Here is a 14,167-nt window from a genome sequence, read left to right on the forward strand (position 1 = left end):
TGCCATTAGAGGTACCACAATTATGCTATATTATTTAGATTTGAGCTTTTTGGGATCTTGGATTTTTCATTGATGATTTAATGTCTCCTTCAGAGGAAGAGTCTGAGCTTGATGTTTTTGAAAGGTATTAGGATCTTTTAACCGCCTTGAATGATGATGTAGACTTTAGGAAGAGGTGCAAGAAACAGAATCCTCCTCCTCTTCTGTTTGTGATTCTTCTTTACTTCCTGTTCAAATTCAAAACTCTAAAATTGTTGATTTTCCTGGAAATAACTCTCAAACACATGACAATTGTAAGTATTTTATTTTATTTATGCCCCTGTTTCGGTGTTTTTGTTTGGTGTAGTCCTTGAGGATCAAATCACGGGCCTTCATAGGTGATTCGATTTCGCGTAACCTTGTGCAGTCATTGCTTTGTATTCTCTCTCTGGTACACTCGAAAGTAATCAAATTTACTACTAACTAGCTTATGTTTACTGAATCTATATGCTTTAGATCTACTAAACTCTATTAATTTTATTTTGCATTTCCAATTAACCACGATAATGTCTGACGATTTGGCGAAATTTATCGAATAGTATCTAGAGAGGTCAACCCATTATTCTTTTCTCAGTCTACGTTGGTTGTAGTCACTCAGGTGTGGACTCTACTGATAGCCAAAGTATGCTTACAAATTCCATATGACCATTTCATAACAAGTTTTCTCTTTACATTCCTGCATTCTCTTTACATTCTAGAAGCTGGAGCTACTAGGCTTGGAGGGCAAATGACAAAAGAGGAGGTCAAGAGCTTGAACAAACGGTCAGAGCTGTTTCTTCATGCTTTTGCTTTTCAATTTGTTAGGTGCTTCATTTGGCACCTCCTTTTTAATATGAGGGATGATTTTTTATTATCTAATTATCTCTTAAATTTCTTTTAATTACTTTTCTAGTACATATACATCTTAAATAGTTTATCACAATCATCCAATTTCCATATGGTTTGACCTCTTTTCATTGTTGATGTGGGATTCTATCTTTGTAGGTGAAGACTGGGTAATGGGCTGCTATTTTCCTTTTTTTGTTTCAGAGTTTTTATTTGGATAGTTAACAGTGTTATATTGAATCAATTAAGGGACAAGTGTAAATTTTGAGGGAAGCCAATGAGAGGCCACATATGATTTTCGGTGCAGAAGATCTGCACTCCTGATTTTTACTTGACTGATTAGCTTAGTTAATTTTGGATTATTGTGTTGGAAATTGTGATGTGTTCAAATTAAAAGTTAGGAAATTGTGATTAGTTTAGTTAATTGCTTTGATTTTTACCAAAGCAAACTGAACTATTTATCAAATTGAACTAGAAAATCACACTTTATTACCAAAGCAAACTGAACTATTTATCAAAGTGAACTAGAAAACCATATTTTTTTACCAAAGCAAACTGAACTATTTATCAAACTAAACCACACTTTTTTATCAAAGCAAACTAAACTATTTATCAAACTGAACTATTTATCAAAGTGAACTAGAAAACCACACTTTTTTACCAAAGCAAACTGAACTATTTATCAAACTAAACTATTTATCAAAGTGAACTAGAAAACCATATTTTTTTACCAAAGCAAACTGAACTATTTATCAAACTAAACCACACTTTTTTATCAAAGCAAACTGAACTATTCATCAAACTAAACTATTTATCAAAGTGAACTAGAAAACCACATTTTTTTTACCAAAGCAAACTGAACTATTTATCAAACTAAACCACACTTTTTTACCAAAGCAAACTGAACTATTTATCAAACTAGTAGTATCACTAGTTCGTAAACTAAATACTGACTATTTTTAAAACCGAACACTAATACTATCACTATTTTGTAAACTAAACACTGACTATTTATCAAACGAACAATAGTACTATCACTGTTTCGTAAACTGAACACTGACTATTTCTCAAACGAAACACTAGTACTATCACTGTTTCGTAAACTAAACACTGACTATTTCTTAAACGGAACACTAGTACTATCATTGTTTCGTAAACTAAACACTGACTATTTCTCAAACGAACACTAGTACTATCACTGTTTCGTAAACTAAACAATGACTATTTATCAAACGAACATTAGTACTATCATTGTTTCGTAAACTAAACACTGACTATTTATTAAACGGAACACTATTACTATCACTGTTTCGTAAACTAAACACTGACTATTTCTTAAACGGAACACTAGTACTATCACTGTTTCGTAAACTAAACAGTGACTATTTATCAAACGAACAATAGTACTATCACTGTTTCGTAAACTAAACACTGATTATTTCTCAAACAGTTTCGTAAACTAAACACTGATTATTTCTCAAACAGAACACTAGTACTATCACTGTTTCGTAAACTAAACACTGATTATTTCTCAAACGGAACACTATATACACACATGAGTTCAATTTTATAATGAGATAGATCCAAGGCAATTGCATGAGACTTCCAAACATAATCATAAACTAGTTTCCAGAAAAGAAAAAAAAAACATAATCATAAACATTGATGTGAGTTACTAAGTTTATGGATCACAAACATGCAAACATTAATTTGAAATAAGTAATTAACAAGAAAATGAGATTAGTACCTCTCATCAGCTTATGGGTCCCAAATACTTCATCCAATCAAAGCCTAAAAGCTTATGTCTAAACAAATATTAACTCAATTTAAACAGTTGGTACAACATAATTACTCCATATGGAACGTAATAGATTTCTTTTATAAAATTTTGGTGTTTTGTTATGATTTTAGATTTGAATTTGAGTACAAAAAGCATCCAAGGGATGTTTTTTAGATTTCCTCTATCTAATTTTAACAAAAACACAAAGCGTCTATTCGATCGTTTATTTACTGTGCATTAATTTACTGGAGCATACCAATGAAAAGTTTGTTTCATGATAACAAAAGCTAAAAAATTTGCTGAACAAATGGCATTGTACTTCACATTTGGTGCGACATATATACATGCTGCTTATATTTGTTAAAAGCAAGATTTTCAAAGATTTTGCTTTCAAATTGGTGGGGCTTTGACATGTGGATTTGCAGCATGTATACTAATGGCTTTCGTATCCTCCATCATCACTTTCGTGTTTAATGGGTAAGGTAGTGGCATTAACTGACAGAATGGGGCTTCCGTCAAGGGTAGCGCCTGTAAAAAAAAAAGTTTGGTTTTGCACATGGGCTTGTTTTTTCGTTAGAGTATTTAGTTTTTGTCATTTTTGATTAAATTTCAAGTCTTTATTATTAAAATTTAAGCCATTTTTATTAAATAATAGTTTAGGATGGTTTTTCATTAAATAAAAGTTAGTCCAAACCCTTTTCATTAAAACTCCCTACTATAAACAGTTAAAACTACTTTTTATATTGCTTTTAGTTTTGTGTTGAAATTTTAACTTCTTTCAAAATTATTATTTGTATTATTTACATGTACTCTTATTAAGACCTTATCTAAAAGTTTAGAGTCTGTAATTAAAGTGGTTATACGCATTTATTTTTATGCAGTTAGATATAAGGAAAACTAATTAAAAGAGCTTGAAAATTTTGAGTTTTAACGATAATGAAAAAATAAAAGATAAAGTGAATAGTACCAGAATTAACTTTTTAGTGTAAAAATATGATTTTTCGTTAACGTGAACAATACCGGAAGCTTTTCGTTAAAATTCCCTTGAATATATAGTAGAACTATGATCATTTAATAATGGAAAGTGCTAAAAAGACTTTTTTTTAAAATCCCACAGCATCCTTCTTTGTATGTCGGAAATATAAAGCGAGTGGATCGAAAAGAACAAGAACATGTCGATCTATTTTATGGCGAAGCATCATAAGCATAATTGCACACTCACACAATCTTTGCCGAGAGATATTATTGTTCGATGGAACCGATGAACTACCCTTACTTTTGGATAGATGTGTGGGACAAATAGCTTCTGGTACCTGCTGCCCACACCTCCTCCTGTCCTTTGAGAATTGTGTGAACAAAGGGTGCGGAGAAGAGAACAATTCTCGATAGTCTTTCTATCACCTTAAAATTTAATATCAATTTTCGTGCCAACATATTATCCAACGTTTGTTTTTTCTAATATTATCATTTGCAGACTCATTGAGTTTTATTTTCCAAAAAGTAGGGAAAAAATTAAATTTCTTATAAAGTTGATAAATAATTTCAATTGAATAGAAGTAAATAAATAAAACCCGGAAACAATAATATTAATCGATAGAGAGGAATCGTTTAAAAGACGAAGACCGATACACATGACATTACAGCTCCTTCCTCTACTCCTTTAACCATATCGATCCTTTTTTTTTTTTTCTATGCTTTAATAATTTTGTAATTTTTCGACTTCTCTTCCTCCTAATTTCTTCGTCGCTCGCAAAATTCAGTTCCTTGATGATCAGTATATGCCGACGAAGAACATAAAGATTAAAGGGCGAAGCTTGATTTGGTTATACTAATGGAGGGCCCCCATAAACTCAATTCTGACGTTGAGGCGGAGGATTTGGCTTCTAGGGTTTCGGATTTTTCACTTCGCGGCGACACCTCCCACTCGAATTTCTATTCTTCCCTGGTAATTTCAATCCTCTATTGCTTTATTTGAATTGGGATTTTGTGATTTTTTTTTTTTATTGCGTGTGTTTAAGTTTCAGTTGAATTTTGGAATTTGATCTTATCTTATGCTTTGTGTTTATTGTTCTTGATTAAGTCCCAAAATTTAATTGGTATTGCCTCGGCTACGAGAACAATTAGGATTTAGGGTTTCTTTTCGTGGTTCGGAAGTAAAACTCAATTTGGAGAGATGGGAAAGTTACAGTCTTTCGGTGGTTTTTCGTGGTTTCAAAATTAGGGTTTCTCTAAAAATAAGATAGTGATTTAGGTCTTTCTGATTGATTTAGGTTTTGATTTTGCTGCCGTGTTGCTTTGTGCTTGGGGCTTTCTACTTATTGAATTGGAAGTTTGAGTCTTTTCGAAGTTGGATATTTGAAACACTAACCGGTTCTGTTTTGTGGATCACAGAATGATGGAGTTGTTAATGGAGAGCGGAAGCATAACGATGATCAAATAATGACAGAATCTAGAGAATGTGATGCTGGGAATCACGGGAAGGAGAATGGGGAGCAAAAGAAATACTTTTATTATGATGCTCCCGTTTCTGAAGAAACCGGGATTTGGATACCTGTTTCTGTTCCACCTATGTGGGAAGCTGAGCATGATGGGTGGGTAAAAGGTTTCTACTCTAATGGAGGATACTTGCCTGAGAGTGACATGGGTTGGGGCCAGTATATTGGGGATGAAAAGGAGCTGACTATGTGGGATGTGATGGTAGAAATGTTGCTTGCAGCCCGTGGGAAAGTAAGTTCATTAGCTTCAGCTGATACATACGGATGTAAACTTTCGTGGATGTCTGATAATCTCCTTGATCAAGCATGGAAAGAAATGGCCCAAACACTCACTGATGCAAATTTTGCTAATGTAAGAGAACTCATTGAAGCTGATCCCCCAAAATGGTTGGCCGATAGTTCTGCATCTGCTTGTATGCTGTGTGGTGTGCATTTTCATCCAATCATGTGTTCTAGGCATCACTGTCGGTTTTGTGGAGGAATATTTTGTGGCGACTGCTCTAAGGGAAGGAGTTTGATGCCGGCTAAGTTTCGTGTTGCAGATCCCCAACGAGTCTGTGATGTATGCTGTGTACGACTAGAGTCTGTCCAGCCGTACTTAATGGACCAAGTAAGCCATGCAGCCCAGGTGCCAACCCAAGATCTTACAGACCTTAGTACTTTGAGGTCATGGGTTAATATTCCTTGGGGACAGTGCATGGAGTATGAGATATACAAGGCGGCAAATGCAATTCGTGCTTATAAGAAGGTAAGAGTCTTAAGTGGCAGAATTGTTGAACAAATAAATTATTGATGCTTGCTGTTTTAATAGCCAGTGATCTGTGATTTTACTTTGACTGTTTGCTTAGGCTTGAGAATTTGGTTGTCCGACTTAAATAAATGTGTGGTGGGAGAAGAATTCATGAATATTGTTGTTTGTATGATATTAAAATGTACCCTTAATTTCTGAATGAGATTATCTTTCCAACTTTCTCGAGTTTCTTTTTCTAAATGCTGCTCATGGAAATAATTGCCTCAGGTGTGTTCACTAAAGCCTGAGAAGTCAATTCCAGATACCATTCTGAGACAAGCAAAAGGCCTTGCAATAATCACTGCTGTGAAAGTTGGAGCTATGGTTACCTACCATATCGGTACAGGAGTTGTGATAGCTCGTAGAGAAGATGGCTCTTGGTCTCCACCGTCTGCTGTTTCTACATTTGGTTTAGGTTGGGGAATGCAGGTATGATATTTTCACTGTAACAACTTTGACTATAATTTCCGGTCTGACAATTTTCGACCACTATGACCAAGATAGCCAGTGCATACCTGTGTTCAGGTTTAATCAAATGTACCAAATTTAGAAATTTTGTGCTTTCTATGTTATTTTAAATTGAATCCTTGTTTGAATAGTGATATTAAATCACCACGTGTTTCATCATTTTCTAAGGATTTAAAAACTCTGTTCTCATGCCTGTTTTTTATTGTTGCAGGCTGGAGGGGAGTTGACAGACTTTATTATTATTTTGAGGACAAGTGAAGCTGTAAAGACATTCAGTGGTAATGTGCATCTATCAGTAGGGGCCGGCTTGAGTGCAGCAGTTGGCGTTGTTGGAAGGGCAGTTGAAGCTGATGTTCGAGCCGGTGATGGCGGTTACGCTGCTTGCTATACATACAGCTGTAGTAAAGGTGCTTCTCATAAGCCTTTTTTTATGTCTCACCTTATACCCTTCACATATGCCTTTTTGATGTCTCACCTTATACCATCAGAAATGTCCACTTTAGCAAGTTAGCATACGTTTGGCATCGTGATGTTATATCTGTATTTTCTTTCATATTTTCATCATTTGTCCTGCATTTGTTGCATAGTTTCCTTATTGAGCATACCACACAACTTCACCGAACATTGCATTTGCAGGTGCATTTGTTGGATGCTCACTTGAAGGTAGCATTGTAACCACCCGCACGAAAGTGAATTCTCGATTTTATGGCAGCCAGTCAATAACTGCATCAGAAGTTCTTCTTGGCTCGTTGCCTCGACCCCCTGCTGCTTCTACGCTCTATCGTGCTCTTGCAGATCTATATCAGAAGATCGAGCAGTGTCCCCAAATCCTTCACTGAAGATTTCTAGGCGATCATGGGGAAACAAATCGTTGAAGTTTGTACATTCTATGCATAAATGCTTTGAAGCTTTTCAATTGTCTTAAGGTTCGTTGCTGCCATTCTTTGCCCGTGAAAAACTTTCTGGGACTTATCGTGTACATGGCGACCACCGCAAGGGAAGGGGGAAAATGTTCCTTATTGGAGCCACTGTATATAATCATTCCTTCTCGTTTTCTATCTGTAAATTATACATTTATTCTGGGGAAAACCAGAAACTTACCGAAAAAGTATTTCTTAACAAAAAACAAAATCAGAAAAGTTGGTATTTTGTTGTCGCTGTTCTTCAGATGTTTAACTCCGCTTATGTAAGTTTATCTTAAGCTGTCGGTTTCAACTTCCAAGGCTGGATAAAGGAGGGGGTGGGCATCAGGTAATCAATAGCGGGCACTCTTGTACCTAGAATCCCTATGATGATGATAAGGCTTAGTTGTTGTTGCTTTAATCTGGAGGAGTGGATCATAATGTATGATTCATGGTTTTGCTCCCCAAAACGATGACGATTTGCGACAATATTATTAAGAAATTTCGTTCTAATAACGAATTGTCGGGTTTTAATCTAAAAGTACCAGGGCGTCATCGTCCTCGCCAGCAGCCTTCCTCTGCCCTTGCCGGAATAATGCACCACATCCCCTAGTTATTTTCCAAGTTTTCCCGTTTCATTTAAATTTTCTTCCACCTGCGGATTCACTTATAATTCAGCAAATCCAACCATAAATAAATTTAGGTCATACCCAGTGCACAAGTTCCCGTTTTACGCAGGGTCTGGAAGAGGTGAATGTCGGCTAGCCTTACCCTCATTTTATAGAGAGGCTGCTCCCAAGTCTCGAACCCGAGACCTACCGCTCATGGGCGAAGGCACTTTCGGTACTATTCATTTTTAATAAAAAACCACATTTATACCTTTCCCCTGGTAACTATTCACTATACTTTAAAAATGACTTTTCATTAAAAGTGAAGTTTTTTTTGGATTTTTCGTTAGTTTTCCTTAAAAAAAAATGATTCAATTATTTCATATCAAGTGATGGATGGAAACCCGACTCGATGATTCGATCGAAAATAAAAAATACACAAACAAACGAGCGATCAAGGTAAATTAATGTATCAATCCTTCCAAATGATAAGTGGAAAAAAGAAAAAAATTGACAAAGAAGAATAAAATCGGATGAATGAATTTAACACAAGACCATGAACTATTTATAATTTAATTTTTAGTCCTTTTTTGTTAAGGAAAAAAATAAAAGAAAAAAAATGAAAAAAAAAAACAAAAAAAAAAACAGCTGCTCCTACTCACTGTACTTGTAACTGATCAACTGAAACACCCTGGAGACATGAAGTGGAAACTACGCAAGAACCTCCATCAAGAGACTCGCACACAACTAAAGACGGTAAAGTTGAGGAATTCTCCAAACGCTGGATCCATTTCGCCTCTAATCGGTTCCTCCAACTTACCTCGTTCGAGTGCTCCCGAGCGTAAGTTCGAGATCATCTGATACGCATTCCTCAATCCTCTCACCTTCCCATGGCTTTACTAGTCCTGTTGCGTTACTGCCAAATGCAAACTCTGCTGCCATCCCGTCGGACATTGGAACATCTCCGGTGTGATCAATACTTGCAGCAACTGCCGGGGAACATGTTCCACTTTGCCCGGGAGTCCACATCCGAGACCCTCCACCTGACAAAGCCTCCTTCAAGTTAAAAGGGTTTCTCGAGACAAGGCTGAATGTTGGCGATGATGGGCCACTCTGGGGGATTTGCAGTCCAGCAAGCCATCCTGAATCAGGCAGAACCTGGCGACCGGGGCTTGGTGGGGTGGACGAAGGCAGGAAAGGATAATGCTGCCCTGCCCAGTTTGAGCCAGCCACTGCTTCGTCCCAATCGCTCTTGGTTCGAGGAGTTCGGCATGTTGGGGAGCTCAGTGGTGGGGTGACTGGAGCACTTATGGAACCCCCTTGAACAAAGAGTTGGGGGAGCTTGGACGTGGCGGATGATGAGCCTGACGAGAGCGTTTTAAGCCATGGGATCAGAGAATTGGCATCAGCATTACCGTTTCCATTTGCAGGGTAGCGAGCAGGACTTGGGAAGGAAGATGAGGCAGGACTTGGATTGTAGGATGCTCCGGGACTTGGATTGTAGGACGCACACGGACTTGGCTGGTATGATGAACACGGACTTGCTGATGTAGAACCCCCCATTATGTCCATGCGATCCACGGGTTTGCATCCCTGCAACAATGAACACATAAGATATGGTGAGACAAACCAATATAATAAGCCAGATTAACCATTTTACGTCTAACGAATTAAGAAACGCAATTTCCTAGCAGACGTAAAATTGTTTTCCTAAATTTGAACAGATAAAATAGTTGATGGAAGCAGAAAGATTTGTTCTTGACCGATTACTCTTTACAACCATGTTTTCTGCACCAAAGGATAACACAAACGAGCAGAGTTCTACGATCATCACTCCTATAGTTGTTGCAAGTTCGAAAAGGCATTGAACCAATGATAAAAGTCTTACGAAACTGCAATCCGGCTACTCTCCCCGAAAGAATCCTTTCAGAGAGTAGCCGGGAAAAAACTTGCATGCACTCGGGTTCACATCCTTTGTTCCTACAGCAATCATCGCGCGAGGTGACCTAATCCCGTAACAAGTGTTACATGAACGAGGGGACAAGTGTTACATTAACAACGAATGGTGACACAGATGTAATTTGACTAATTGCACCTAAATACAGAAGAAAGACACAATTAAAAGAGGGGGCAATAATGTCAAACAGTGGATGCATGCATGTTATTAGTTGGTTATCGGCCCCTCCACGACACGCCATCCCCCAACATGTTCCCTCCATCACAATCTCAAACCCACCACCGCACACGCATTCCTGCCTCAGATTCGCATTTACAAATTTGGCCAAAAAAGGCAAATCCATCAATAAAATCACCCTTTTCTCACATAAATCTCTCTTTTGGGCCAAACCCTGTCACAACATTAACATTACTAGTTAAGATTAGGTATCGAACTCATCGACACAAGTATCAAGATCTAACACCTACGTGGGTCAAACTAAATGAAGACAAATATTGCTAAACCAAAACTAATATGTCACTTTTTCTAAAAAAAAAAAAAAAAAAAAGGAATCAGATGGTAGTTTCGTCACGGCAAACCATTATTTTAGGAGTCGGAAGACTAAAAAGCATTTTTTCACCAGTTCTATAAATTGAATCCAAAATGTACCGTGTGAGCCTAAAATATAGCACATTATTTTAATCGTTCTAAATTAACAACTAATTATTATAATAAACACCAAGATTAAAAAAAGGAAGAGAGCACGGGCCCACAAACCATCATATGCCATTGCCATGTTCTCAATCTAACGGGAAAGTACTGTTACCCGCAAATCTCGGAAAACAGGCCATAGAATACCAAAAAAAATAAATTAAAACAAAATTCATCGGTCGTCGCACCCTTTTGGCTGTATAAAGACCAAACTGCCCTCGCAGCCCAACGGAGAGTTAAGCCGGGTGGAACGGCACTTTGGGAAAGACGAAACGATAAGTTTGCCACGGTAAAAGGTATTTTCACTTTCACGCGAAATCTACAGATTCTCACGAGAAGTAAAAAAAAGAAAAAGTCTAAAGCAGGTCACGGTCCAGAGACTGATAAAATAGAAAGAACATTCAGTTGAATTAAAGCCGAGTGAAAGATGGAGGTGGGTAAAATAAGCCAAATGACGAAACTGCCCTCGACAGAAAACTCGAATGGACGACCTGGATCGAGTGTGCGGGGAGGTCATTTCCCCCCGTCTGGCAGGGTATTTTGGGAACACAAAAAGGTCTGGTCGTCTCTGAGCTTCGAGTTCATCGTGTTCATGTAAAAAAAATGGAAAGCAGCTGCAGAAGCGAATCTCGAAAAACCTCGTGCTCCGTGCTAACGTGCGTCGGTAGCTAACATAATTAAGAAATCAAACGAATCCCAACCGTCGATCGCCGCAATCGGCACGGGGCTAATCGCCGGCTCCGCCGCTTGAGCTACCTTAACCAAGAGTTTTCAAAAACGCACAGAAACAAATTTGGATCGGGAACAGATTTCGAGCACCGCCGCCGCAATTTAACGGCGCAGAAGCCGATTTGCTATCGTGCGCAATCGAGCTGAAAATGCTTCGAGAATTTTAGATAGAGGGAGTGGGGATGAATTGTGTGTGTACCTTTCGGTAAGTGGTGCCGTCTTCCTCCACGGTCCATCCGGCTTCGTTGCAGAGAGCTTTGAGGACCTCGTTGTTGTCGCAGTGCTTAGGGAGCTTGTAGTTTCCGTACATCCTCAGCCCGGAGTAGATCTTCGCAGCGATGGCACGGCGCCGCCGCTCCCGCTTCTTGTTGTTCTCTCTCTCCTTCCACGTCGGCATTCTGGTTCCCGACGTCATCATTCGGTCGCGCGGCGTTTCTGATTAACTTTCTCGGCGAACCAAACGGATCTACCGGAAAGCGGGGAGGACCGGTGGCGCGAACCGGGAGTTGGCGGTTTTTTGGTGGAGGCTGAGTGGTTTTATTACAGAGAGAGGGAAGTGAGGCGGGGGAGGGGGAGTTTGGGGGAGGGCGAGCTAAATACAACGAGTAAATGTAACTGCCCTTGTATGAAGAAAATAATTACGAAGGGTGCCACTCATTTTGTTTTGATTTGCTTTTGGGTTCCGACTCCGGAATCACGGGGCTTAACACGTGTTTAGGCTTTTTGAAAAGGTTGCGGTTGTAGCCGGACTTTTGCGGCAGCTACGAGTGACCACGGCGTCGTTTTGGTTTATAGATAGCATTAAAATGATTGCTTTGCCTGTTGATTTATATTTTGATGTTCTAACAAAGCCAAGCAGGAGTGATTAGGGATAAAGACAGGAATGGGCAAAATGGGGAATTTGAGTGGGAGAGAGGGGCTATTGGGGATAAGGTTATGATTAGGCTTGTCATGATTGTGACAAAATTTCAAACGGTCACATTCACTTGACCAGATCGCCTAATTTTGACAAATCTTGCAATTGACCGGCCCTAATCTTTTCCCGGGTCGCGCTAATTGGAGTATTGAACCAAGCTACCAATATTTCAAGGCCAAACTGAGTTGAGTCTAGGGTTTAAACACTTTTTAACAACATGCACAAGTGGGCAGACTACGAACGAATTATTAATATAGCGTAGCATCGTGACGATGATTGTCTAAAATGTTAGTAACGGTGAACAAATGTCCAAACGATATTAAGCAAATTAATTTGCTAACTATTCTCACGCTCATTTCACTATTTTTTCTCTTCTTTTAGTTTTAAGAATCAGCTCACTTTAGTTTCAATTTCTGATTTAAAGATATGTTTTGTTGTCAGCTATTTACGCGCATGTGTTAATGTTGATTTACATTAGGGGTGGGCACGGTTCGGTTCGATGGGGTTTTGAGTAAAACTGCAATCAAAACCAAAACTTCTGTGATGCGGTTCGGTACGGTTTCAAAATCGAAATGAAATCAAAACGTTTAGTTTGGTTCGGTTCAGTACGGTTTCAAACAGTTTCGATTCGATTTTTGAGAAAAAAATATACAACTTAAAATTTACACCTACGTACACATAAGACAGTCTCATTTTCCACACATTACAAAATTAATAAACTTGTAGATTGTATTCGAGTAATTGTCATTAGCAGACAATTCCAAAAACAGCAAGGGTGAAGGATCTAATCTTACCAAAAACTAGGTGCTTATTTCATGCGATCACAATGTAATTTTCAGTGTATACATACTTTAATTCTTTAAATGTTTAGTACACCATTCATTTACATAGTATTTCTTTTTCCATCTTTCAAAATCTGGAGATCAAAATAACAGTGACTATGACATGGAATTTTTTTTTTTTTTTTACCTAGTGTTGGAGAATGATGGTTTATTCATAACGAATGAAGCACCAAAGATAAAAATTAGGAAAAGGATGACATTCTAGTGTAGTTGAATTCATACTAAAGAACGGAGGAAGCACCAAAGGTAAAAATTAGGAAAAGGATGACATTTTAGTGTGGTTGAATCCATACTAAATGTATAGATTCTAACATACAACCAATTAAAACATGACATTTAATTAAGGTGCAGTTTCGATTTAGATGATGTTTTCAAAAGCTAAAACAAAAACAAAACCGTTTTCTACATTGAGGTTCGGTTTCAAAACCGCAAAATCAAACCGCTCAATACAGTCTTATTTGATTCGTGTTTCGATTTCGATTTTCGATTTCAATGGCCTATCCCTAATTTACACAAATTTCGCAATACGTTAACGACCGAACGTAAATTATTGAGTGGTGAAAATGATTGAACTTTTGCATTTGAGCGTCTAAGCAATAATTAATAACCTGAAATGGAAAGGGGTTCGGAACGGCGCTTTAATGAGACCACGAGTAGAACTAATAGTGTAAGCTACGCCCACTATAACCTTAGCCTAGGTTGGTTGGGAGCGCAGCGTACGTATAATAATAGTCAAAGATGAAGAGAGAAAATCGAATGATTTGATTAGGGCAGTGGGGAGGGGGGCAATTTTAATGCGGCGGGGCCGGGATTGCGTGCCGGCGTGCGGTGGCTGTGGGAAAATCTCTCTCTCTCTCTGCTGTCATTTTTGTCTTTTGTCAGTACCAACAGATCCTCTCTGGATCTTTTGATGAGAATAGTGAAAATAAGTAAATTGTGTCTGTTTATCGTACATCATACGATCAGTTTTTATCAAATGCTGTTCGTATTTAATTTTAAATAAAAATATTTAAAATAATTTACGATTGCATGATATATAATGAATGGATATAATTCAAAAATCTCCGAAATTTTCACAAAGAAGATCCGACGAAGATTCGAATTCTTGTCAGCACTATGTGTGTGT

General features: G+C 38.0%; 2 protein-coding genes across 2 annotated transcripts; one reads left to right on the forward strand and one right to left on the reverse strand.

Moving 5' to 3' along the window:
* Positions 1 to 3,953: 3,953 nt before the first annotated feature.
* Positions 3,954 to 7,546, forward strand: LOC126622467 (uncharacterized). The gene is made up of 5 exons (XM_050291259.1): positions 3,954 to 4,589; positions 5,036 to 5,887; positions 6,158 to 6,358; positions 6,609 to 6,804; positions 7,034 to 7,546. The coding sequence occupies exons 1-5, from the start codon at positions 4,476 to 4,478 to the stop codon at positions 7,234 to 7,236; spliced, it is 1,566 nt and encodes a 521-aa protein (XP_050147216.1). The 5' UTR covers positions 3,954 to 4,475; the 3' UTR covers positions 7,237 to 7,546.
* An 899-nt stretch (positions 7,547 to 8,445) lies between these two features.
* LOC126622468 (BES1/BZR1 homolog protein 4-like) lies at positions 8,446 to 11,867 on the reverse strand. The gene is made up of 2 exons (XM_050291260.1): positions 11,483 to 11,867; positions 8,446 to 9,500 (listed from the first exon to the last, which is right to left on the reverse strand). Exons 1-2 carry the CDS (start codon positions 11,699 to 11,701, stop codon positions 8,724 to 8,726), a joined length of 996 nt encoding a protein of 331 aa, XP_050147217.1. The 5' UTR covers positions 11,702 to 11,867; the 3' UTR covers positions 8,446 to 8,723.
* Positions 11,868 to 14,167: the final 2,300 nt, after the last annotated feature.

The sequence above is a fragment of the Malus sylvestris genome, chromosome 5 (assembly GCF_916048215.2).
Source record: "Malus sylvestris chromosome 5, drMalSylv7.2, whole genome shotgun sequence".
In the NCBI taxonomy this organism is placed as follows: Eukaryota; Viridiplantae; Streptophyta; class Magnoliopsida; order Rosales; family Rosaceae; genus Malus; species Malus sylvestris.

Excerpts from the sequence above, each read along its gene's own strand:
- LOC126622467 (XM_050291259.1), top strand. The coding sequence starts at position 4,476 with ATGGAGGGCCCCCATAAACTCAATTCTGACGTTGAGGCGGAGGATTTG. Across the intron at positions 4,590-5,035 it reads CGAATTTCTATTCTTCCCTG|AATGATGGAGTTGTTAATGG; the intron begins GTAATTTCAATC and ends TGTGGATCACAG. Across the intron at positions 6,805-7,033 it reads TACATACAGCTGTAGTAAAG|GTGCATTTGTTGGATGCTCA; the intron begins GTGCTTCTCATA and ends TTGCATTTGCAG.
- LOC126622468 (XM_050291260.1), bottom strand. The coding sequence starts at position 11,701 with ATGATGACGTCGGGAACCAGAATGCCGACGTGGAAGGAGAGAGAGAAC. Across the intron at positions 9,501-11,482 it reads ACGGCACCACTTACCGAAAG|GGATGCAAACCCGTGGATCG; the intron begins GTACACACACAA and ends TCATTGTTGCAG.